At 43.8% G+C, this 25,809-nt stretch overlaps 1 protein-coding gene across 2 annotated transcripts in view; it reads left to right on the forward strand.

The window, feature by feature from the left end:
• MYO18B (myosin XVIIIB) overlaps positions 1-25,809 on the forward strand; it is a 565,740-nt gene that overhangs the window by 75,763 nt on the left and 464,168 nt on the right. For both annotated transcript variants that reach the window (XM_033955841.1, XM_033955842.1), the window contains 3 exons: positions 3,947-4,123; positions 16,474-16,672; positions 22,490-22,632. In XM_033955841.1, coding sequence (XP_033811732.1) covers positions 3,947-4,123; positions 16,474-16,672; positions 22,490-22,632 — 519 coding nt within the window. The remainder of the gene's footprint in view (positions 1-3,946; positions 4,124-16,473; positions 16,673-22,489; positions 22,633-25,809) is intronic.

Here is a 25,809-nt window from a genome sequence, read left to right on the forward strand (position 1 = left end):
GCGCACAAAATATTACATCACAGCGCACACGTTTCTCGTCACAGCGCACGATCGGAAGAGGCGTACGGCAGATGGCAGGGCGGCGAGAGGAGAATCGGGCGAGTTGGCTCATAACTTGCTGGCGCCCGATATTTTTGGCTCACGGTGAAAAAAGTTTGCTCACAACACCCACCCGCTTAGAGGGAACACTGGTTGTAACCGTCCATATTTTATTGTAAACTTAACTTTTTCCCTCTCTATTAAGTAAAGTGGGGGGGGGTTCCCCCCCACGCTCCCCCGTCGGAGCCCTAAAAACAGTAATTTTGTGTGGCGCGCACCCCCGCGCTGCGCTCAATTGTCTGGGCGTGCCTTTGTCCCGGCGCGCTTTTGACCTGACACCACCACTTACACTAGAATCCTGTGACCACTATCTCAGGTTCAGAAAACTTTTAAAAGAACATAACATAAGAATAGCCTTACTGTAGGGTCAGATCAAGGGTCCATCCAGCCCAGTAGCCCGTCCTCACAGTGGCCAAACCCTGGCAAAATCCCGAAGAGGAGTAACATTCTATGCTACCGATCCAGGGCAAGCAGTGGCTTCTCCCATGTCTTTCTCAAAAATAGACTATGGGCTTTTCCTCCAGGAACCTGTCCAAACCTTTCTTAAAACCAGCTACGCTATTCTACTCTTACCACAACCTCTGGCAACGGGTTCCAGAGCTTAACTATTCTCTGAGTGAAAAAATATTTCCTCCTATTAGTTTTAAAACTATTTCCCTGTAACTTCATCGAGTGTCCCCTGTCTTTGTCATTTGTGATGGAGCATAGGTGAGTCTTACACGTTGCCATAACTCTTATCATTTAGATGATAACACTTCACAAGCTCTATGGCTGGCATAAGTGCTTGTATCTAGCTTTGAAGCACATATTTAAGCATTTATGTTAGTATTCTATAGAAAAAGTAGGTAGCTCTGTTCCTTTATAGAAAAGGCTGCTAGCTAGTAACCTGCTAGTAGACTTACCCTCGGTGTCCTGTTTATTTTTATTTATTTATTTTAGTATTTATATACCAGCTACAGCCTAAGTGGTTTGCATTCAGGTACTCAAGTATTTTTCCCTATTTGTCCCAGCGGGCTCACACCATCTAATGTACCTGGGGCAATGGGGGGATTAAGTGACTTGCTCAGGGTCACAAGGAACAGCATGGGATTTGAACCCACAACCTCAGGGTGCTGAGGCTAAAGCTTTAACCACTGTGCCACTCTAGAAATCAAAGTGTAGTAAAAGTGAGCTAAGTATAGGACAATCAAGCCATTGTGACATCACTGATGAGGTTGGCTCTTATTGGTGGAATGAGGCATTATGATGTCACAATACCAGCTCTGGTTATCAGAGGCTGAAACTTTTCACACTATTTATTTATTCAATTTTCTTCCAGGGAAGCTCATGGTTTATGTGAATTTATTTAGGTACTCAAGCATTTTTTCTTGTCTGTCCTGGGCTCACACTTTATCTAATGTACCTGGGGCAATGGGGGGTTAAGTGACTTGCCCAGGGTCAGAAGGAGCAGCGTGGGATTTGAATCCACAACCACAGGGTGCTGAGGCTTTAGCTATAACCACTGCGCCACACACTTCAATTGTGCCAGAGAGCTTCCTTCTACAGTTCAGAGTGTAATATACAGGACATGGGCAACATATGTATACTTGAAAACGCTTTCAAATCAGGCTTGTAACGCCCAAAACAACTAGAACCAATTTCTATTTTTTCCACCATTTTTCCTTGTCTCTGCCCCTCTTGATAGTTGAGACTGTCCTCTGTTGTCATACCTAGTACATTATAATCACTTGGTATCATGAGTTGCTTCTTGAATCATGGGAACAACAAATTAACCTGATGTCCTCTTTGCATTCTCTAGTTCATGCCAACTTCCATCATTCATATCAGTCTTGACTTTGTAGTCTTAAAATAGAGGTGCTACATCGCTACTATTCATACTCTAAACATTCCTAGAAATATGCTATGCCAAGCATAACATAGCAGTATGAAATTGGAACCAATAAAAAAAACCACTACAGATAAGTCATATCTCAGCAAGATTGCTAAAGGTCAAAAGAGATCCTGTTAAATTTGAACAAGAGGTTTAAAGCAGTAGTACTACCGTGTTTCCCTGAAAATAAAACACTGTCTTATTTGAATTTTGGGCCCCAAAAAAGCACTAGGTCTTATTTTCGGGAGACTCAGCAAAACCTTATGTTTACAAGTTACAATAGTCCATTTTCTTACTTACCGAGAAAAACCAAAACCGAGAGATAATGAACGGCCTTACTATAAGAACGTGTTGCCCAGAAGGGCATGGACTGGAAGCCAAATACAAAGGCATTCTCTTCCTACTTGTCTTCCTCCTTAATCACCACCACCAGCAAGTACCGTACGTTCGGCGTAAAACCGGCATGCGAGATCCCAGCCAAGTGATCAGCGTCCGATTCTGCAGGCTGTGTGTGATAACGCCAGGGCATTCTTCACGTTAGAAAGCCACGTGGAGCCTCTCCTGCCTAAGACTTTTCATGCATCTGTTCCTCCACAGCCACAAAGTTGGCCACCGTAAAAGTAGAAAAAGCACGCATGAGCGTCCATGAGGCGCCTGAAACATAGGCGGACTAAAGTGGGGCTTGCTGTTATGCTGGGGGGGGGAGGGCATGTGGCAGGGTGGGGGGAAGCGCTGCTACGTGAATCCAGCGCTTCAACTAGGGCTTATTTTCGGGGAAACACGGTAGGAAAAATACAAGGGTGGTTTGAAAAGTTTGGTAATAAAGCAAGTTAAACAATGTAGTCTCCATCGAGGGCTGTACACTTAGTCCAGCGAGTTTCCAGTTTTTTCCTATGTGCCTAGGAAGTGACCTCAGAGGAAGAGCCGATGCTGGCGTGACAGCAGGCTTGGGGTTGCTGCTCGCGCCAGGAACGTTACAGAAGTACGGGGGAAGCGGCACAGATGCAGCAGGAAGGGGCGCGGAAGGAGCATGTGGGGGGGCAGAGAAGAGGTTGGGGGAGGGGGTCTCACCGCCCAGGGCGCCTCTCTCCCTCGCTACGCCACTGATCGTCCCGTCCCTTTTATTATTTATGTCGCCCTTCTCTGAACCTTTTCTAATTCTGCTGTATCATTTTTGAGATACGGCGACCAGAATTGCCCACAGGAATCAAGGTGCGGCTGCACTATGGAGCGATCCAAAGGCATATAACATTCTGACCTTTGTTTTCCGTTCCTTTCCTGATCATTCCTAACATTCTATTTGCGCACATGGAGGAGCTTAGAAATATGCACTTACTTTCAGCGGCGTAGTAAGAGGTAGGCGGGAGGAGCCACTGTTCTTGTTGGGGGTGTCGGCATCTCTCCCCTCCCCCATGCCACGCTCACACCCCGTGCCTCTTTAAATCTTCACTTGCTCAAGCAACGTCTCCGGCCTGCTGCTCGCATCGGCCTGGCTTCCCTCTGAAATCACTTCTGGGTCGCGAGAGGCCAAGAAGTGATGTCAGAAGGAAAGCTAACGCTGGCATGAAGAGAAGGCCGGAGAAGGTGCTTGCGGTTGGCAAAGATTTAAAGAGGTACCGGGGGGGGGGGGGGAGGGACGATGTGAGTGTAGCATGGGGGTGGGAAAAGAGCAGGGGGGTGTGGAAGGATGGGGGAGGGCAGTGGCGCCTCCACCCCGGGCACCTCCTACTCTCACCCCCCAAGAGGGGAGAGGGGGGGCATCATTTATTCAAAATAGAAATGTTGTTATAATGTATGCATGCACCTTGTAAAATATTTATGTTAATTTATATGCTATTTTCCTGCACCGAATAGTGGCGAAGTTGTCCTGAGATCTCAGGAGATATTATAGTATGTTTATGGTCATTTTTGGAAAAATTTCTGTTGTGCTTTTTCCAAAACGCTTGACCCTTTCTTTTTTTTTGTTTTGATGTGCAGACGAATCCCTCCAAGTTGGACTATGCAGAAGATCTGGCCCTGCTCATCAGTCTGAATGAGTCGAGCGTCATCAACACCCTTCAGCATCGCTACCAGTCTCAGCTCAGCCATACCTATGCCGGACCAAACCTGGTCGCCATCAGGCCTAGTGCCGCGACGACAAACTACCCAGAAAAGGTAGGGATTTATTCAAAATAGAATGGCAGAGCACAGAATACGTGGTATGAAAAGGGAGCAAACGACGACAGTGAGAGGAATTTTTGGACACCTGGCAAAGGTGCGCTAGCGTTTTTAGCGCACGCACCGGATTAGCACGCACTACCCGGAAAACTACCGCCTGCTCAAGAGGAGGCGGTAGCGGCTTGCGCGTGTGGCATTTTAGCACGCGCTATTCCATGCGTTAAGGTCCTAACGCACCTTTGTAAAAGGAGCTCATAGGCTACGAAGGCCCCTTTCCCATAAGCATTTGATAATCGTACTGAATAATCATGATCGCTCTTGGCTATCCCCCTATTATTGGCGATAAAAAAGCCTAATGTAGCTTCATAAAAGGCGATGGGGGTAAAATTTGGTTTCCCTCCGGGTTTCTAATAGCCTAGAGAAGAGATCCCTCCTGAAGAAGGACACGAAACTCGCGTCGAGGGGCTCGGTTTCTCACCATGATACCTGGTTGATTTTATATAAAAGCACTTTCTTGGGTTTTACTCTATGGCTGCCGAGTCACCTAACAAGGGGCCTTCCATCTACAATTTCAGATAAGTTACTATTCTATGTTGTTACAGATGGTTGACGAATGGTAACCAAGGGAGGAAGGGATTGTAAAGATTGCGATGATGGTCCCTCCGGCAACCATAAGAACATAAGAAGTTGCCCCCGCTGAGTCAGACCAGAGGTCCATCTTGCTCAGCGGTCCGCTCCCGCGGCGGCCCATCAGGCCTAGTGCCTGAACAGTGGTCCCTGTTTAATTTTGTAACTTACCTCTAATCCCATCCCTATAATCTACCTCTACTCTTATCTGTACCCCTCAATCCCTTTGTCTTCCAAGTACCTATCCAAAGCTTAGTGATTACATTGAACAAAATTGGTTGTAGGGTCTGAGCACTTTACACAGCTATAAATGATTATTTATTTATCTCTTTATTGAGAAATCCAAAGTATTCAGAACTGTGATAGTGAATTGTGATTTTTTTATTTAAGACTTTTTAATCTGCCTTTATCCAAGAAGGATCACAGTATCGCATACACATTTCAGGATTTAAACATCTTAAAAATCATAAGATTATACCATCTCAGCCTACAAATTATATCTAAACCTCTCATCTACTACATTACTTCAATAAAACAGCAGAAATCAGATAACCTGCAGAAAAGATGATAGTCAGAAGATAAAAGTATGAACTTAACAAGCAGAATGTTAGCTTAGAAAAGCTTGAACAAACAGATGGGCTTTCAGCAACTTTTTAAATTTAAGTTTTATGTGATTAAACATTGACACGTTTGGTCAATGCCAATACCCGCTAGTGCAGGGGTCTCAAAGTCCCTCCTTGAGGGCCGCAATCCAGTCGGGTTTTCAGGATTTCCCCAATGAATATGCATTGAAAGCAGTGCATGCACATAGATCTCATGCATATTCATTGGGGAAATCCTGAAAACCCGACTGGATTGCGGCCCTCGAGGAGGGACTTTGAGATCCCTGCTCTAGTGGCAATGGCACTGGAGCCCATTAATTCCCAATGGGCTTTGCTGCAGTTACTGTGGCCTGCTGCAGTAATTGACTTTGTAAAAGAGGGCCCAAATTAATAAGATAAAATTTACAGATCACACTAAACCAGGGGTAGGGAACTCTGGTCCTCAAGAGCCGTATTCCAGTCGGGTTTTCAGGATTTCACCAATGAATATGCATGAGATCTATTTGCATGCACTGCTTTCAATGCATATTCATTGGGGAAATCTTGAAAACCCGACTGGAATATGGCTGTCGTGGACCGGAGTTCCCTACCCTGCACTAAACTGTTCAAAGTTGGTTTTTAAAAAAAAAAATCTTTATTAATTTGCAAATATTAACAGTGCGTTGCAAAAAATTTTTTAAACATAAACGAATCAGGAAAAGCACTTTAAATATACAAACATTCTGAAAACAATCATTTTCTCCCCCCTTCCTCCCATTCATCCATAAAAGTATAACCACATATAGAATTTCAATAAACTAAATACAAGAAATAATGATGCCTTCCCACCTCCCTCCCTCCCACCCTGGATGTGTAAGGAAATTAACTAAAAAGAAAAGGAACCTGACACCCTTCTAAATGCATTACTATATCCCAAAAATTCAGCGTTCATTCTTTCATATTTGTAACTGCAACATAAGTTCACCCACCAAAAAGTATAATTAAGTCTATCATAACTTTTCCAATTATGTGTTATCATCTGCATTGCTATTCCCGTCATTATTAAGAAAAGCCGGCTTTTATAACGATCCAAAGAAGGTTTAACATGTAGTAAAGTACCACAAATTATGGTATCATGACCCAAGTACAAAATTAATTTGGCCCCATATCGACTTCCAAAAATTAAGTATCAAAGGACAATAAAACAACAGATGATCCAAAGTCCCTATATCAATATGACAATGCCAGCATCTATTAGATTTAGAACGGTCTATCTTTTGCAAACGAACTGGGGTCCAAAAAATCCTATGCAACAAGAAAAAACAAGTTTGTCTCATAGATGCTGACGCTGTACATTTCAACCTCCAAGTCCAAATTCGTGGCCATCGAGATGCAGAAATATATGCATTGTTAAAACGCATGCGGATTGTGAGAAATTGCAGACGGACCTTAGGAAATTGGAAGACTGGGCATCCAAATGGCAGATGAAATTTAATGTGGACAAATGCAAAGTAATGCATATTGGGAAGAATAACCCAAATCACAGTTACCGGATGCTAGGGTCCACCTTGGGGATTAGCGCCCATGAAAAGGATATGGGTGTCATCATAGACAATACGATGAAATCTTCCGCCCAATGTACGGCAGCGGCCAAAAAAGCAAATAGGATGCTAGGAATGATTAAAAAAGGGATGGTTAACAAGACTAAGAATCTCATAATGCCCCTGTATCACTCCATGGTGCGACCTCATCTGGAGTATTGCGTTCAATTCTGCTCTCCATATCTCAAGAAAGATAGAGTGGTGCTAGAAAAGGTTCAAAGAAGAACGACCAAGATGGTAAAGGGGATGGAACTCCTCTCGTATGAGGAAAGACTAAAACGGTTTGGGCTCTTCAGCTTGGAAAAGAGACGGCTGAGGGGAGATAGGATTGAAGTCTACAAAATCTGAGTGGAATAAAACGGGTACAAGTGGATTGATTTTTCACTCCGTCAAAAATTACAAAGGCTAGGGGACACTCGATGAAGTTACAGGGAAATACTTTTAAAACCAATAGGAGGAAATTTTTTTCACTCAGAGAATAGTTAAGCTCTGGAACGCATTGCTATAGGATACGGTAAGAGCGGATAGCGTAGCTGATTTTAAGAAAGGTCTGGACAAGTTCCTGGGGGAAAAGTCCATAATCTGTTATTGAGAAAAGCATGGGGAAAGCCACTGCTTGCCCTGTATCGGTAGCATGGAATATTGCTTCACCTTGGGTTTTGGCCAGGCACTAGTGACCTGGATTGGCCACCGTGAGAACGAGCTACTGGGCTTGATGGACCTTTGGTCTGATCCAGTATGGCTATTTTGTTCATATATGAGCCAAGTATAGGACAATTAAACCATTGTAGCATCACTTATGAGGTTGGCTCTGAGGCATTATGACATCACAATCTCAGCTCTGGAATGTTGCTCTCATTGGGGTTCCGGAATCTTGCTATTCTTTGAGATGCTGGAATGTTGCTACTCTTTGGGTTTTGGCCAGGTACTAGGGACCTGGATTGGCCACCGTGAGAACGGGCTACTGGGCTAGATGGACCATTGGTCTGACCCAGTAGGGCTATTCTTATGTTCTTACGTGAAGCCAAGTATAGGACAATTAAGCCATTGTAACATCACTGATGAGGCTGGCTCTGAGGCATTATGACATCACAATCTCAGCTCTGGAATGTTGCTCTCATTGGGGTTCCGGAATCTTGCTATTCTTTGAGATGCTGGAATGTTGCTACTCCTTGGGTTTTGGCCAGGTACTGGTGACCTGGATTGGCCACTGTGAGGACGGGCTACTGGGCTTGATGGACCATTGGTCTGTTCCAGTAAGGCTGTTCTTATGTTCTTATGTAGAAGTGCAAAATTATTTCTAGTGATTTTGTAACAATAACATGCAAATGAAAAGGCCAAAGCCATACATCAATCACAATGAAAGGTTCATAGTCATTTGCGCGCAGGACTTTGGCACGCTGACATTGCAGCGCAGACAATTCAGCGCATGACCCCAGTGCGCCGCCTAAAAAGTTACTTTTAAAGAGCTCCGATGCGGGGTGTGTGTGTGGGGGAGGGATCCCCCCACTTTACTTCATACTCTTCGCGCTGCCGTTGGGGGGTTGGAACCCTCCATTATAGAGTAAACTTAACTTTTTTTCCTGACTTTTTAGGAAAAAGTTAAGTTTTCTCTATAATGTGGGGGGTTGCATCCCCCCCCCCAACAGCAACGCGAAGAGTATGAAGTAAAATGGGAGGAGTTCCCCCCCACGCCCCCCGTCAGAGCTCTTTAAAAGTAACTTTTTTGGTGGCACGCTGGGGTCTTGCTTCGAATTGTCTGTGCTGCAATGTCGGTGCGCCAAAGTCTCACGCGCTTTTGTTTCGTCACCCAATAAAATTAAAGTTCAGCTAGTTTGATGCTATGGTACAGGCAAGGGATTCTCAACACAGGACACACAAATCCACTGTAGTTTTCAAGATATTTAGAATGAACATGTAGGGTTACCCAATTTTACTATTGTAAAATCCGTACCCATAGCCCTGCCCCCAGGCCCACCTGTTCCACCCAGCCCCGCCCCATTCTGCCCAAGTCACACCCCATTCTGTCCCACTCTTGTCCCCATCCACGCCCCCCTCAAACTGTTCTCACGCTCGGAGCTGCATCTGGAGGATATCTGCGCATGCACAGGCGTAACACGATGACGTCGCCCACGTGCGCACATGTGCGTGAAGCCACCGTGTTGCATACGTGCATGCGCAGATGCCCTCCTGAGGCGGTCCCGAAGTGGAAGCTTTTCAAAACCCGGACAAGTGCCGGGTTTCGAAAAGCCATCCGGATGCCCGGACATGTCTTCTAGAAAGAGGAGATCTCTGGGTAAATCCAGATGTCTGTTAACCTTTATGAATATGCATGAAATACATTTTGCATGCATTGCCTGTCTGCACATCTATCTCATTCATACTGATTGTGCTGTTCTTAAAATCTGATTGGCTGTCAGTGTCCCAATTACTGTGCCAAGAACCCCTGGTATAGGTTGTTAAATCTGCCGTTTAATTGCCTTAGATCTCTATTTTTTTCCTGTGATTCTGACACTACCCACAAGATGGCAGTATAGAACTGCAGGTGATACTGAAGAAACATCAGTTGGAACATTCTGAGGCAAACTTAATTCTTTTCATCTTTGATTGGTTGGTTTGTTGCAGTAAAGACAAGCAGGTGATTGAGTTGCTGGATCCAGCCATGATGGATCGTTACTGTTCAAGTCCAACAAACAGGCTAAACAGGATTTGTATGAATTTGAAAACTATTGAAGTAGATATTTTTTTAATGATTTAACCAAGCAGGAGAGACTCCTGCCTGGTTAAATTGTGGTCTGAGAGCTAACCCAAGTATTTAGCATTATCTGTCTGGATTAGTGTCACTAAATGTCATAAGAACATAAGAAGTGCCACTGCTGGGTCAGACCAGTGGTCCATAGTGCCCAGCAGTCCACTCACGCGGCGGCCCCCAGGTCAAAGACCAGCGCCCTAACTGAGACTAGCCCTACCTGCGTACGTTCTGGTTCAGCAGGAATTTTTCTAATCTTGTCTTGAATCCGTGGAGGGTGTTTCCCCTATAACAGCCTCTGGAAGAGCGTTTTAGTTTTCTACCACTCTCTGGGTGAAGAAGAACTTCCTTACGTTCATACAGAATCTATCCCCTTTCAATTTTAGAGAGTGCCCTCTCGTTCTCTCTACCTTGGAGAGGGTGAACAACCTGTCTCTATCTACTAAGTCTATTCCCTTCATTATCTTGAATGTTTTGATCATGTCCCCTCTCAGTCTCCTCTTTTCAAGGGTGAAGAGGCCCAGTTTCTCCAATCTCTCGCTATACGGCAACTCCTCCAGCCCCTTAACCACTTTAGTCGCTCTTCTCTGGATCCTTTCGAGTAGTACCGTGTCCTTCTTCATGTACGGCAACCAGTGCTGGACGCAGTACTCCAGGTGAGGGTGCACCATGGCCCGGTACAGCGGCATGATAACCTTCTCCAATCTGCTCGTGATCCTCTTCTTAATCATTCCTAGCATTCTGTTCACCCTTTTCGCCGCCGCCACACATTGCGTGGATGGCTTCATCGACTTGTCTATCAGAACTCCCAAGTCTCTTTCCTGGGGGGGGGTCTCTCTGTCACATCTCCGTGGCACTATCCAAGTACTAATGGGGTAGTCTAGGGCCAGGGTCGGCAACCTTTTTACAGCAAAGAGCCAATTCATCCAAAAATGTTCTGACACAAGATTTACAAAGAGCCGCAAGGTGTAGCCTCTCTCCCCTCCAACCCCTTACAGGTATCTGTACCTCTCAATCCTCCCTCCCTTCGCTGCCTTGCTCCCAACCCATAGCCAAGGTTTTCTACCCTCTCCAGGCCCCAAGCCTTTAATGTCCCTCCCAACCGCACATTCCCAATCCCCCCCCCAACCAGGCTGGTGATCCAGCAGAGGTCTTTGTTGCAGGAGCATGGCCCTCTCACTCCTACCTTCTAAAATGTCTCATACTACAGGAAATGCCACGTACGGCTGCCAGAAGGCAGCCATGAGGAAGCAGGAGTGAGAAGGCCGCGCTCCTGTCACAAAGACCCCCGCTGGACCACCAGGTACCTCGGTAGGCCTGGGGGAGGGGAGATCGTGGGGTTGTGAGGGATATTAAAGGGCTGCAGGTTGCCAACCCCTGGTCTAGGGTATAGTTAGTGGATAAAGTTAGGACCTCAAAAAGGCTGTCTGTATAATTATTAGGATACCCTGTAATGGCAACAAACTTGTAAGAGCATAGATGGGTGAGACTTAAATCGGTTATCACCGTGTTTACTGATTGCATATTTCTTGGTTCTTTTATGGGGTTTTTTGGCTGTTAAAACAGCAGCTGACCAACCTCAGTTTTTGTAAATACAGTAAAACCTTGGTTTACGAGCATAATTCATTCTGAAAACATACTTGTAATCCAAAACACTCGTATATCAAAGCGAATTTCCCCAAAAGAAATATTAGAAACTCAGACGATTCGTTCCACATCCCAAAACTTTCATACAAAATACTATATTTACTTGTATTGCAAGGCCTCACTCATTTAGAACAGTCACTATACTCCCGCAGCGTCAGAGAGAGAAGAACCATCGGCTCAGTTGTGATGATGTGATGTGTGTATACTGTATGTATTCGTATTGCAAGACATTGCTTGTATATCAAGTTAAAATTTAATCAAATATATTGCTTGTCTTGCAAAACACTTGCAAACCAAGGTTTTACTGTATCTAAAAACATAAGGATTTGACTATGAATGCCTAGATAGATGCAGTGGCCCATAAGATATTTACTATGGTATGGAAGCTTCTCTCAATTCGCTCTTATTTTGATGATCTTCCTTATCAGTTGTTGAAGTATCTTGGATTACTGCAATATGGTGTATTTGATGGGTCGGCAAAAACATTTTCGCAGACTCCATATTATACAGAATACGGCTGTGAGCTTAATCTATCATTTGTGAAAATCTGACCTTTACTATCAAGGATTGCACTGGCCAGGGTAATGTTCAAATCTGGAAGTAGCTTATATAAAGTCTTACATGCAGTGGCATTGTAAGAACATAAGAATAGCCTTACTGGGTCAGACCAATGGTCCATCAAGCCCAGTAGCCTGTTCTCACAGTGGCCAATCCAGGTCACTAGTACCTGGCCAAAACCCAAGGTGTAGCAATATTCCATGCTACCGATCCAGGGCAAGCAGTGGCTTCCCCCATGTAGGAACATTCCGGAACCCCAAAGAGTATCCATGCAGAATCTCAAAGAATAGCAAGATTCCGGAATCCCACACAATAGCAACATTCCATGCTACTGATCCAGGGCAAGCAGAGGCTTCCCCCATGTCTTTCTCAATAACAGACTTTTCTTCCAGGAACTTGTCCAAACCTTTCTTAAAACCAGCTACACTATCCGCTCTTACCACATCCTCTGGGAGAGAGGGAGGGGGGCAGACCGCCCCAGCTGCCATCTTGGCAGGGGCACCGGCACCACTCTGCCCTCCCATGCCACGCTAGTGTCCTCCCTTCCCTGCCCCCTCATACCTCTTTAAATCTTCGCCAGCATGAACAACTTCTCTGGTCCACTGCTTGCGCTTGCCTGGCTCCCCTCTGAAATCATTTTCGGGTCACGGGGCCAGGAAGTGACGTTAGAGGGAAAGCCAACATCAGTGTGAGCAACAGGCTAGAGCAGCTCTTCATGCTCGCAAAGATTTAGAGAGGTACGAGGGGAAGGGAGGGCATGGAAGGAGCAGGGAGGGATGGAGAGGAGGATGTGTGGGAGCACCAAACCTCCTACCCTTGCTACACCACTGCTTACATGGCCTGGTCTGTAACTATCCTGCTGACCAGTTCCAGTTTGCTAATCTGGGTGGCTCTATTCATATTCTTACCTTTTTTTGCTTTTTCTTCTATGAATAGGGTTACAAGATTTTTTGTCTGGAAAATCCAGACCCCCTAGACCCGCCTCCCAGGACCCACTCATCCCTGCCCCAGCCCTGCCTCCAATCCTGTCCGGCCCCCTCCCCTGCCTGTTCTCGTCGGGCAGCACATCCACGCATGTGCAGGTGGGACGCAATGATATCCCGTGCGTATAAGTGGGACATCACCACGTCATATCCGCGCATGCGAGAATGCCTTCCTGCAGGAAAGAAAGCTTTTCAAAACCAGCATGTACCCCCGGACATGTCCGGTGAAATCCGGACATGTGGTAACCCTGTCTCTGAAGGGTCATCTATGTAAGAAGCATGTGGAATGATTGGTTTCTTCTCAGGCTGCGCGTTGGGAGCATCATTTTCAGTCTTTATTATTTACTTTGGTGTCTTATATGCATTTTAATAAATTATTAAACACCCATTTGTATGATAGGTTTTTGTTTGTTTGATAGTTTTATTTATTTATTTTTTAAATTCTTTATTCATTTTTACATATTACAACAAGTGTATAAGAAAAATCATTTGAACTTATAAATATACACTTGATTAACTTTCATATATCATTAAAAATATAACTTTTCAGCCAATACCTATATTCTATAACAGTGGTTCTCAATCCTAGGCCAGTCGGGTTTTCAGGATAGCCCTAATGAATATGCATGAAGCAGATTTGCATGCCTGGCACCTCCATTATATGCAGATTTCTCTCATGCATATTCATAGGGCTATTCTGAGAGCCCGACTGGCCTAGTGGTCCTCCAGGACAGGGTTGGGAACCACTGATCTATAATATTTTGAATATTATGAACTATTCCTAGTATCTAAACAATTGATATCAAGTTAGAAAACCCTCCCAACCCCTCCCTCCCCTTACAAAAATTCCATTCCCAATACATCAAAAACAGTTAAATACTCTTATACATTATAGGATTTAATATTTATTACCCACCCACACCCCTCCATATCAAATATCTTACTTTGGGAAAACGTTATTACTCATTACAAAAATCTGTTAATGGTCCCCAAATCTTCTGAAATTTACCAAAATATCCTCTCTGTGTTGCTATTGTGTGCTCCATTTTATATATATGACACACAGAATTCCACCAGAAACTAATTTAATCTGCTATGATTTTTCCAATTGAATGTAATCTGTTGAATGGCAACTCCAGTCAATATAAATAAAAGTTTGTTATTATTTGACGAAATCTGACTCTTCGCTCTCATTGACATGCCAAATAAAATAGTATCAAATGTCAAGGCTACCGGATTCTCTAACATCCTTTTGATTTGAGGCCAAATTGATTTCCAAAATACTAATATAAATGGACAATAGAATAAAAGGTGATCTAATGTCCCAGCCTTAAGATGACAGTGCCAACATCCATTAGACTTAGAACTATCTAGTTTTTGTAAACGAACAGGGGTCCAAAAAGCTCTATGCAAAAAGAAAGAACCAAGTTTGTCTCATAGATGCAGACACTGTACATCTCATCCTCCAAGACCAAAGTCGTGGCCATTGAGATGCATTAATTTGATGCTTAATCTCAATACTCCAAATGTCCCGAAGGCCAGTTTTTGGTTTTTTTATTCACAAATCCAGATATTAATTTATACCACTGTGCGGCCTGGTGCCCCATGAAATCTACCTGAAAGCATAAGAATTCCAAACTATATTGATTATTAAGAGTTTTCCATTCAGGGAACCCCGCCTGAATGGCCTGCTTCAATTGTAACCATCTCTTTGGGTTTTGGCTAAGAACTAATGAGCTTGATTGGCCACCATGAGAATGGGCTACTGGTCTGACCCAGTATGGCTATTCTTATGTTTTTACGTGAGCCAAGTATAGGACAATTAAGCCATTGTAACATCACTAATGATGCTGGCTCTGCGGCACTGTGGAACGAGGCATTATGACATCACAATCTCAGCTCTGGAATCTTGCTCTCATTGGGGTTCCGAAATCTTGCTATTCTTTGAGATGCTGGCATGTTGCTACTCTTTGGGTTTTGGTCAAGTACTAGTGACCTGAATTTGCCACCGTGAGGATGGGCTGCTGGGCTTGACCCAGTAAGACTATTCTTATGTTCTTATCACAACCCCTCATGGCCATTTATCCAAGAATTCAAGAATACTATTAGTCAACTGGTTATTAAATGAAGAGCAGAGATTCATCTGAGAGCTTTTATGATGTATTTTTGTAAAAAAGAAAAAAAATTACAGTATGAATATGTTCTTTAGATAAGTGTCATGATTTTTAAGAAGGTTTGAGATATTTGAAAGACCACATTCTATTTCTGGTTTATGTTTTGGGGTACAGCTATACATTTTTTTCCACTATCCCCGAGCCACCTTTAAGTCAAGGAATCTTAGAAAGTAATTTGTCACATCAACAAATAATTTATTTCTCTGGAAAGCTGGGGTTATTAGTGTCTCAGTGACAAATGGATCTTGAGAAGTCACTACCGAAAAGGTCAGTTACACAGCAGCACATTTGGGTAGGCAATTTGTGATTATGGGCGTGGGACAACAAATATTTGAAGGTGTCCGGGACTAAGTCCTTCCTGAAGCAAAGGCAGGCCGTAGTCTCCAGAGTAATTTTTTTTTTTTTTCAGTTTTCTAAAAGATGGGGATGCAGCCTAGAAAGTGAGGTTCATACAATGGGTCTAATTCTATAAAGAACAATTGAACCATAGGCCCTAGATCTGTGTTTTTTCAACCTTTTTACACCTGTGGACCGGCAGAAATAAAAGAATTATTTTGTGGACCAGCAAACTACAAGGACAAAAATTTAAAAACCCCGTTTCCGCCCCATCTCCGCAAGCTCGGTCACCTCAGTAACTATAGAAAAATAGACAAATATAGTGCAAAATATAGACAGCAGATATAAATTCTCAAAACTGACACGTTTTGATCACTAAATTGAAAATAAAATCATTTTTCCTACCTTTGCTGTCCGGTGATTTCATGAGTCTCAGAGAGAGCAAGACCAGAAGGCTTTGAGCATGCGCAAATGCTCAAAGCCCAGTCCAGCCCAGCACAGGGAAGAGGGAGGATCTCCGTCGCACCTCCCAGCCCAGCCCAGGCCAGAAGAGGGAGGATCTTCGGGCACCGGAACCTCCTGTGCATTGGTGCTGGTGCTGGTGCCCAATCGGGGTAAGCGATGTCGTTGCGGTGCACAGGGGGATGCCGGATCGCGGGGGGGGGGGGGGGGAGGGGGGATGCCGGATCGCGGGGGGAGGGGGAGGGTGCTCGAGCCGCTGATTTTGCGAATGTTTTGCTCGTCTTGCAAAACACTCGCAAACCGGTGCACTCGTAAACCGAAGTTTGACTGTACTTGTGATATTTGATTGTCTGATGTGTGAAAATATGACTTTGATGTTTTGTTGCAGTGTAATGCATGTCCCGTTAAACATTTTGATATCAATGCCGGTGTCTTCTTCCCTATCGTCTATGCTGGGAAAAGCTACTTATTTTTGCTCAAATTCAAGTTAAGCCTCATATTTTTAGTCCATGCATAAGACTAGATTGCACCGGCTGATTTTCTGCTCCTTGACATGCTTTATTTATGGAGGTTGACGTTCAAGGATGTAGCGTGTCAAAACAACTAACACCTCGGTGGTCTTTCCCTAGGTTTTCAAAGAGAAGAAAGACAGTATGCCCCCTCACATCTGCTCTGTGGCACAGAGGGCTTATTGGAACATGCTCGTACAGCATCGGGATCAGACTATTATCCCGATGGGGAGAAGTGGTGCTGGCAAAACAACCTTGTGCCAGACAGCCCTTGAGCACCTGGTCAGATCGGCAGGCAGCGTGGCCGGCACAGTCACAGGTATAGCATACTGAGGAGCAAAAACAGGTTCAGTGTTTTGTGAATGGCTCTAAGAAGGCACATTTCAAAGGCATTTCTGCAGTGAAAAGATGCGTTTCTTTTATAAACATAGAAACATGATGGCAAATGGCCCATCCACAGCATCCACTTTCTCCTCCTCTCTCAGTTGGCTAAGGCTCTTAACATTTGCATCTCCTCTCCCTATTGGCTAAGGCTCTTTACACCTGCATTGTGATGTCATAGAACTTTATGGTTATAGAAACATAGTAACATGATGGCAGATAAAGGCCAAATGGCCCATCCGCAGCATCCACTATCTCCTCCTCTCCCTATTGGCTAAAGCTCTTAACATTTGCATATCCTTTCCCTATTGGCTAAGGCTCTTTACACCTGCATTGTGATGTCATAGAACTTTATGGTTATAGAAACATAGTAACATGATGGCAGATAAAGGCCAAATGGCCCATCCGCAGCATCCACTATCTCCTCCTCTCCCTATTGGCTAAAGCTCTTAACATTTGCATATCCTTTCCCTATTGGCTAAGGCTCTTTACACCTGCATTGTGATGTCATAGAACTTTATGGTTATAGAAACATAGTAACATGATGGCAGATAAAGGCCAAATGACCCATCCACAGCATCCACTATCTCATCCTCTCCCTAAGAGATCCCACGTGCCTGTCTCACGCTTCCTTGAATTCAGACACAGTCTCTGTCTCCACCACCTCTCCCGGGAGACTATTCCACACATTTACCACTCTTTCTGCAAAAAAGTATTCCTTAGATTACTCCGGAGCCCATCACCTCTTAACTTCATCCTATCCCCTCTCATTGCAGAGCTTCCTTTTAAATGAAAGAGACTCGACTCATGTGTATTTACATCATGTAGGTATTTAAACGACTCTATCACATCTTCCCTCTCCTGCCTTTCCTCCAAAATATACAGATTGAGATCTTTAAATCTGTCCCCATACGCCTTATCACGAAGACCACACACCATTTTAGTAGCCTTCCTCTGGACCGACTCCATCGTGTTTATATCTTTTTGAAGGTGCAATCTCCAGAATTGTACTCAATATTCCAACTGAGGTCTCACAATGGTGTGTGGTCTTCATCATAAGGCGTACGGGGACAGACTTAAAGATCTCAATCTGTATACTTTGGAGGAAAGGCGGGAGAGGGGAGAACTAATTTATTATCTAGTTTATAGCTGCCTGTGTTTTATCTTAAGCCCAGTTTTCTTCAGGAAGCTCAATTAAGCCGCGCTAGGGCCTTAATGCGCGGAATAGCGTGCGCTAAATTGCCTGTGCGCTAGCTGCTACCGCCTCCTTTTGAGCAGGTGGTAGATTTTCAGCTAGCGCGTGCTATAGCACACGCTAATCTGGTGCATGCGTTAAAATCGCTAGCGCACCTTTGTGAAAGGAGCCCTAAATTTTTTTTTGTTTACATAAATAATACTTTTATTTTAAGGGGCTCAATTTCAAAACGGAAAAAAACGTCCAAAAAGTGGCAGATGTACATTTTTTCCACCAAACGTCCAAATCGCTAAGTTCATAACCCGTTTAAAAGATGGATTTTCTATGCAGGTCATCTGCGGTGCATCTAAAGCTCAAGAGAGCATGTTGGAGGGTCTTCTGAGCGGATCTAGGGCAGGCTTATGATCTGGATGGAACATTGTAAAAACATCCATGGTTAAAAAAAATATAATGTTTGAGTAACGTGCCCATTTATTTTTTTCCTCAAAATGGAACAGGACCCCCTTTTTAAAATCCCGGCGGCTGTCTCCTGTCCTGATGTCTTCCGGCAGCGGCAGAGCGGCGCACAAGGCAGATGCGAGATTTTTGCGCACCTGCCTGATCCCGCGCCACTCACTGAATGGCTGCCGCCAGTTTTCGCAGGACTCATGAGAACTGACGGCAGCCATTCAGTGAGCGGCTCAGGCGTGCCACTCTGCCGCTGACGGAAGTCATCAGGTACCCCGGGGAGGGGGGAGGGGGCTGTATTCACTATGGTACTTGTTTTTTCAGCGGGCCCATTTCAGTGTCCCGAAGCTGTGCTTGGGGACAGCGGGACAGCCTACCTAAAAAAGGGATGGTTCCGTTCAAAATGGGATGCATGGTCACGTTATGTTTGAGGCTAGACCTGCTTCAGTAACAAATAAGTGCCAAAAAGGTGGCCGAATTGACTCTATGGCCTCTGGAGGGATGAAGGCATGATCTCCCCTTACTCCCTCAGTGGTCACTGACCCTTTCCCACCCCCCAAAGATGTATAAGAAACAGTATATACCATCCAGTATGACAGCTGCAGATGTTATGGCCAGTTCTATTAGAGCTGCAAGCAGGTCCCTGGAGTAGCCTAGTGGTTTTAGGACTCGCAATTTTGATTATTTGTGATTTCCTAAAACCGGAATCACCCTCGCCTCCCTCCCACCTCCCGGACCTCCCCGGACCTTACCTGGTGGACTAGCGGTCTTTCGGGGGCAGCAGTGATCTTCCTACGCTCCTGCCCTGTGCAGATCACGCATACAAAATGGCTGCCACGAGTTCCCGTAGTCTCTCGAGAGACTAGCGCAGTTTAATAGAAGAGGCCCTTAATGTTCTTCCCTGTTTGTATATCTCCCACAATGTAGAAGCATTGAGCTCAAATGGCAATTTTAGAAACAACGAAGTTGGACATTTTTCTGGTTTTAAAATGGCCCTTTTCTCTAGAGGATTTCTGGACGTTGTTCCCAAAATGTCCAAAAACCGATTAGAATTGTAAGCGGTATATACAGCCGAAAGCCTGAAGTCATAATGCCGTTGTACAGGGCCATGGTGAGACCTCATCTGGAGTACTGTGTGCAATTCTGGAGGCCACATTACAGTAAAGATGTGCGCAGAATTGAATCGGTTCAACGGACGGCCACCAGGATGATCTCGGGGCTCCAGGGTCTCTCGTACGAAGAGAGACTGAACAAATTGCAGCTCTACACTCTCGAGGAACGTAGGGAGAGGGGAGACATGATCGAAACATTTAAGTACCTCACGGGACGTGTCGAAGTGGAAGATGATATTTTCTTTCTCAAGGGACCCTCGGCCACAAGAGGGCACCCGCTCAAACTCAGGGTCAGAAAATTTCATGACGACACCAGAAAGTATTTCTTGACAGAGAGAGTGGTTGATCATTGGAACAAGCTTCCAGTGCAGGTGATCGAGGCAGACAGCGTGCCAGACTTTAAGAATAAATGGAATACCCATGTGGGATCCCTACGAGGGTCAAGATAAGTAAATTGGGTCATTAGGGCATAGACAGGGGGGTGGGTAAGCAGAGTAGGCAGACTTGATGGGCTGTAGCCCTTTTCTGCCGTCATCTTCTATGTTTCTATGATGGGTCATTTGGACTTTATCTGCCATCATGTTTCTATGTTTCTATAATCAGAAAGTTCTATGACATCACAATGCAGGTGTAAAGAGCCTTAGCCTATAGGAAGAGGAGATGCAAATGTTAAGAGCCTTAGCCAATAGGGAGAGGAGGAGAGAGTGGCTGCTGCAGACACCAGAAAGTATTTCTTCACAGAGAGAGTGGTTGATCATTGGAACAAGCTTCCAGTGCAGGTGATCGAGGCAGACAGCGTGCCAGACTTTAAGAATAAATGGGATACCCATGTGGGATCCCTACTAGGGTCAAGATAAGGAAATTGGGTCATTAGGGCATAGACAGGGGATGGGTAAGCAGAGTGGGCAGACTTGATGGGCTGTAGCCCTTTTCTGCCGTCATCTTCTATGTTTCTATGTTTCTATATACATTTTTAAAATAAATAAATACCGAAAATGCCCCTGCCCATCATTTTTTTTTTGTAATATGAAGTTGGTAACTCACATGGATGTGACTGGGCTATGAGATGAAATATAGGGCTCGTTTTATGAAGGTGGGCTAGTTCTTTAACGCGGGGAATGGCGCGCGCTACACTGCCTCGCGCGCTAGATCTTAATGCCAGCATTGATCTGGTGTTAGTTCTAGAAGCATAGCGTGCGGTAATTTCCTGCGTGCGCTAAAAACGCGAGCGCACCTTAGTAAAAGGAGCCCAAAGTACCAACTCGTAGAGGAGATTTCCCGGACACAGATACCATCATAGAAACGTGATATCATGTGAAATGGATGGCAAAAAAAGGATTTATGACAAAGATAAATAAAGTACTTTCAAAGTTGATTGAGGTCATTGATAAAAACCGGTCCTTTTTTTTTTTTTTAAATAATTCTTTATTGATTTTTAAACAAGAACAGTGTTATATAAATAAAGAACAGTATATTATTGCATTCAGTCATAACACTAATATCTATATAGATAACAGAACTATTCTTCAATAATTACATTATTTTGCATATAGTAATAACATAAGAACCAAGTAAATAATATAAAATGAAACCAAGTTACCTAAAATATCATTATCAATATTTCCTCCCAACCCCCCACCCTCCCTGGATGTGTAAAGATAAATAAACCAAGAAAAAAGTAAGACAAAATACAGTATTATATTTGTACAAATGTAGTCAATGGGCACCAAATTTTGTTGAATATTCCACTAAATCCCCTACACTCCGCATTAATTTTTCATATTTGTATATAGTACACATATTCACCCACCAGAAAGTATAATTTATTCTATCATGATTTTTCCAATTACTTGTAATCAATTGAATGGCTATACCTGTAAGAATTAAAAATAGACGACTTTTATACTTATCTAAAGTGGGTTTAACATGTAAAATTGTTCCACAAATTATAGCCTCATATGTTAATGGAATATTTGAATCTAAACTAGATTAATTTGTCCCCATATGGATTTCCAAAATATTAATATAAATGGACAAAAATACAACAGATGATCCAGAGTCCCTATGTCAATATGACAATGCCAGCATCTATTAGACTTAGAACTATCTATTTTATGTAATCTAACTGGGGTCCAGAATATTCTATGTAACAAAAATAACCATGTCTTAAGATGAAACTCATACAGTTAGAAGCTAGAGAGTAATAAGCCATTGCAATAGAAAGCCTGTCCCAAGGTTTGATGGCCAAGTACAAATTTGATATTTTTATGAGAGTCGAATGTATTGCAATTATGATCCCAGCACTTTCTTTCTCTTTCTCTCTTTCTTCATGCTAAAATTTGCAAAGACTATTAAATTTGCATTGAATAAGTTAGTTTCATAAGATTTATTTGAAATTTAAATACATTTGCCATTTGGAACATTTGCGTTCTTTGACTTTTAACTGCTTCTCCGTGACTGTTAAGGGTATTAAGAATTTCACTGCTGATACCAGAAAGCAGATTGGTTTGGAAGAATCTAGAACACTGTAAGGGAATATGACTTTGCAAGGTGTTTTTTTAATTTAATTTAATTTTATTTAGTAAACTGTCTAACTTATTATGAGAAACTGGAAAAGTTGGGATCGGTTAAATTATTCTTTCTGGTGGGAATGATTGCTATACAACAGGGACATTATAGAAAGTTTATGGATATTTGGGAACCATTGACAAAATTCTGTAAAGAATGACTGTTGATTTTGCCCTTTGATCATACAAGTCCAGGGTGGGTGGGAAGATACTTTTAATTTGAGTGCAATTTTTGGATATGTAGAAAGGGGGAGATGATATATGTATTTGTCATAGAATATAATTTTGATTGAATTTAAGTGCTGTTAATATGTAAAATGTCTGTATAATATGTTGCACTTATTTTGGGCTTTAAAATGAATAAAGATTAAAAAAAACAAAAACTTTATAATTGCCTCACTTTGAAAACATTTTGGGGTTATTTCATTTTACAGTGGAGAAAATTAAGGCAATGTTTAGCATTCTAAAGGCTTTTGGAACTGTGTCTACCTGCCAAAGCCACAACGCCACTCGATTCTCGATGGTCATGTCATTGGACTTTAATACTGCAGGTCGGGTGACAGCTGCGCATCTCCAGGTAAACCCTGAACTTCAAAAGGGTCATTCTTCTAAAGTTATTTTCATGTATGTGGAGGATAATTCTATAACTGGTGGTAAGATTCAGGCATTAGGAAAGTGCCAGCGGAAGCCTATTCAAAAAGGAAAAGCAGGCACCAATTTTTCTTTATAAAATACTAGCAAATGTGGCAGAAAAGGTACTTGTATTTAAAATGTGTACACTTTGGCCCCCTTCTACAAAACCGTGCTAGTGTTTTTTATCAACGAGAGCCACGCCGAATGCTGCGCGCTGCTCCCGACGCTCATAGGAACTCTATGAGCGTTGGGAGCAGCACGCAGCATTCAGCACGGTTCCCGGCAATCAAAACCGCTAGTGCGGTTTAGTAGAAGGGGGCCTTAGACAAGCGTAGAGTTGATGAAAAAATGCTTAGGTCTAGATTACGAAATCATATTAGCTATATGCGATCTTTTTTGATCTAAGCAAGGTGTGCTGCGAGACGCCGGCGAGGAGGAGAGGTGACGGCGCTGGCTGACTGCTTACAGGGCGTGCCGATCACGGCAAGAGGCCCGTTCTGAAGGCAGTCGGCCGGCGCCGGCTCCTCTCCACCTCTTCTGCACTACACACCTCTCCTCTTGCAGCACCCAACCCACTGGCGGCTCAAGGCCCCGTCTGTAGGGCCTTCACGCATGTGCGGATGTCAACGTGATGTCATGGTGAATGCGCGTGATGTCATCCCATCGACGTCCACACATTTCCGGATGCCCTCCAGCCGCGGTGCAGGGTTTAGTGTGTCGCGGCTTCCAGACATTTGTGAGACACTGATCTAAGCAAATAACTATGTGTCCTCCTCACCCTCTGCCCATCCTTTCTCCATGAGAATGCCTGCCCACATTGCATCTAAGCAGAAGCATCAAGAATACCATGTAGCCAGAAATGGGCTCATTTATGCATATATCAGGTTCTTTTACTAAGGTGCAGTAAGCATTAGAGAATGACATGTCACCGCCCCGTCCCCGGACCACCATCCTCTGCACCGCCCCGTCCCCGCCGTCCCCTTCACCGCCCTGTCCCCGTCTCTGCCGTCCCCTTCACCGCCCCGTCCCCGCTTTCTCTTTCACCGTCCCGTCCCCGTCTTCAGCGTCTTCTCCTCTCCATCCCCCCACCCCCAGTACCCTTCATGCGGTCCAGCAGCTCCCTCCCACCGGCCAGCCTTGCATTTCCCTCCCTCCCTCCTTTTCCCTTTCCTTTTCTTGGTGAAACTGGCGATTTCTATAAGGCTATAAGCTGTATTACAGCCGGAGCCTTGAAGTCGCGTCGGGTTGCCTGCTAGAAAAGTCTCCTCCGATGCAACAGGAAACAGGAAGACTTCATTTGAAAGGACGCTCTGGGATGAGAGGGCAGAAGATGAAGATGAAAGGGGATAGACTCAGAAGTAACGTCAGAAAATACTTTTTCACGGAGAAGGTGCTGAATGCATGGAATGGCCTTCTAATGGAGACAAAAAATGTATCTGAGTACTGGAAAGCTTGGGACAAGTGCATTGCATCTCTAAGGGAGAGGAAGGACTAGTAGATGGCAGGGATACGCCATATGTGTCTTATTTTTCTACTAGTCTTTAAGCCTGTTACATTAACGGGTGCTAGAATAGATGTGTGTGTCTTTCTTTCTTTCTCTCTCTCCTTGGCCGCTGTCTGTCTTTCTTTCTTTCTCTCTCTCTCCTTGGCCGCTTTCTTTCTTTCTTTCTTTCTTTCTTTCTTTCTTTCTTTCTTTCTTTCTTTCTTTCTTTCTTTCTTTCTTTCTCTCTCTCTCTCTCTCTCCTCAGCTATCCACCACCACCCGTTCCCTGCTCCCCCTGTCCAGCAGTAGCCCTTCTCCCTTCATTTGACCTTTTTCCCGGTCTGCAGTGGTTTCAGGGGCGCAGCTTCATGGAAGAAAGGCAATGTTTAACCCGCCTCAGGCTCCTACTGATGGGGAAACTGGCGCACACTCTACTTCGCATGCGGAAACTGCCTAACGAAACAGTCGCACTCTCCTTCTCCTGCCCCACGCGCCGCAAGCCGCCCCACGCGACTCAAATCGAATTTGGCACGGAGGCACACATCACGGCGGCAGGGATCACGGCCTCCTAAGTGCGCATGCACTCTTAGGGTTTTATTATAGAGGATGTTTCTAGCTTTGTAAAAGGGCCCCGTATGTGTCTACCTTGTGGCATTTACGTATGCTGTTGCCACCTAAAATATGGCAGCTCCCCTTATAGCTCCTCTTATAAGAAGTAATTCTATAAGGAGATGTGTAAACGTAAGCAGCAAACACACACTGAAATTCCAATATTCCGGCCCTATAGGTGTGTATTTGAGAATTAGAACGTAAGATACTATTTACAGAGGTCTGATTCAGAAAAGCCCCAGAAAAAAAACAAACAACTTCTCCCCCCATAGCAGCTGTACAATTCAAAATTTGATCATGTAACACCACTCCTCAAAGAGGCTCATTGGCTCCCTGTTCATTACAGAATCACTTATAAATTATGTTTAATTATCTTTAAGACTCTGATCAATAAGACCCCTGCATTTTTATATAGATTTCTTATTCCTTATTCTACAAAGAGAATATTACGTTCTAGCGAACAAAATCTGCTATCTGTCCCTTCGTTAAAAATTATCAATACAAGGAGACAATTTATTTTTTCATGCACTGCTCCGCAGACATGGAACGCCCTTCCTATTTTTTTACGAGAGGAAAAAGAACTTGGAAAATTTAAAACTGAACTTAAAACCTTCCTTTTTAAAGATGCTTTTATAACATAATTTTAATTTTAGTATCATGTTTTCCTATATGAAACCTGTGTTAATTATTTCCCTTTGTGTTTCCCATCAATGTTTCTTCTTTACTTTATGAATTGTAGTTCATCCCTCCTCTCCCATGTTTATCAATATTAATAATCACGAGTTCTTACCCATTATTTAAATAATTGTATGTACTGTATTGTTTGTTTTATTTTTTATATTTAATAATTGTTAAATTTAAAGTGTACATCGCTTAGAATATTTGATTAAGCGATTGATCAAGTCATTTAATAAACTTGAAACTTGAAACTTGAAACTCCTAGATCCATGTGGCCTTCACAATAGTGTTAATCCTCTTCTGACCATAGGACTGTATCGCTTATGGAACGCGGGGAGGGTAATTGCTAAA

This window comes from Geotrypetes seraphini, chromosome 8, assembly GCF_902459505.1.
Source record: "Geotrypetes seraphini chromosome 8, aGeoSer1.1, whole genome shotgun sequence".
NCBI classification, from domain to species: Eukaryota; Metazoa; Chordata; class Amphibia; order Gymnophiona; family Dermophiidae; genus Geotrypetes; species Geotrypetes seraphini.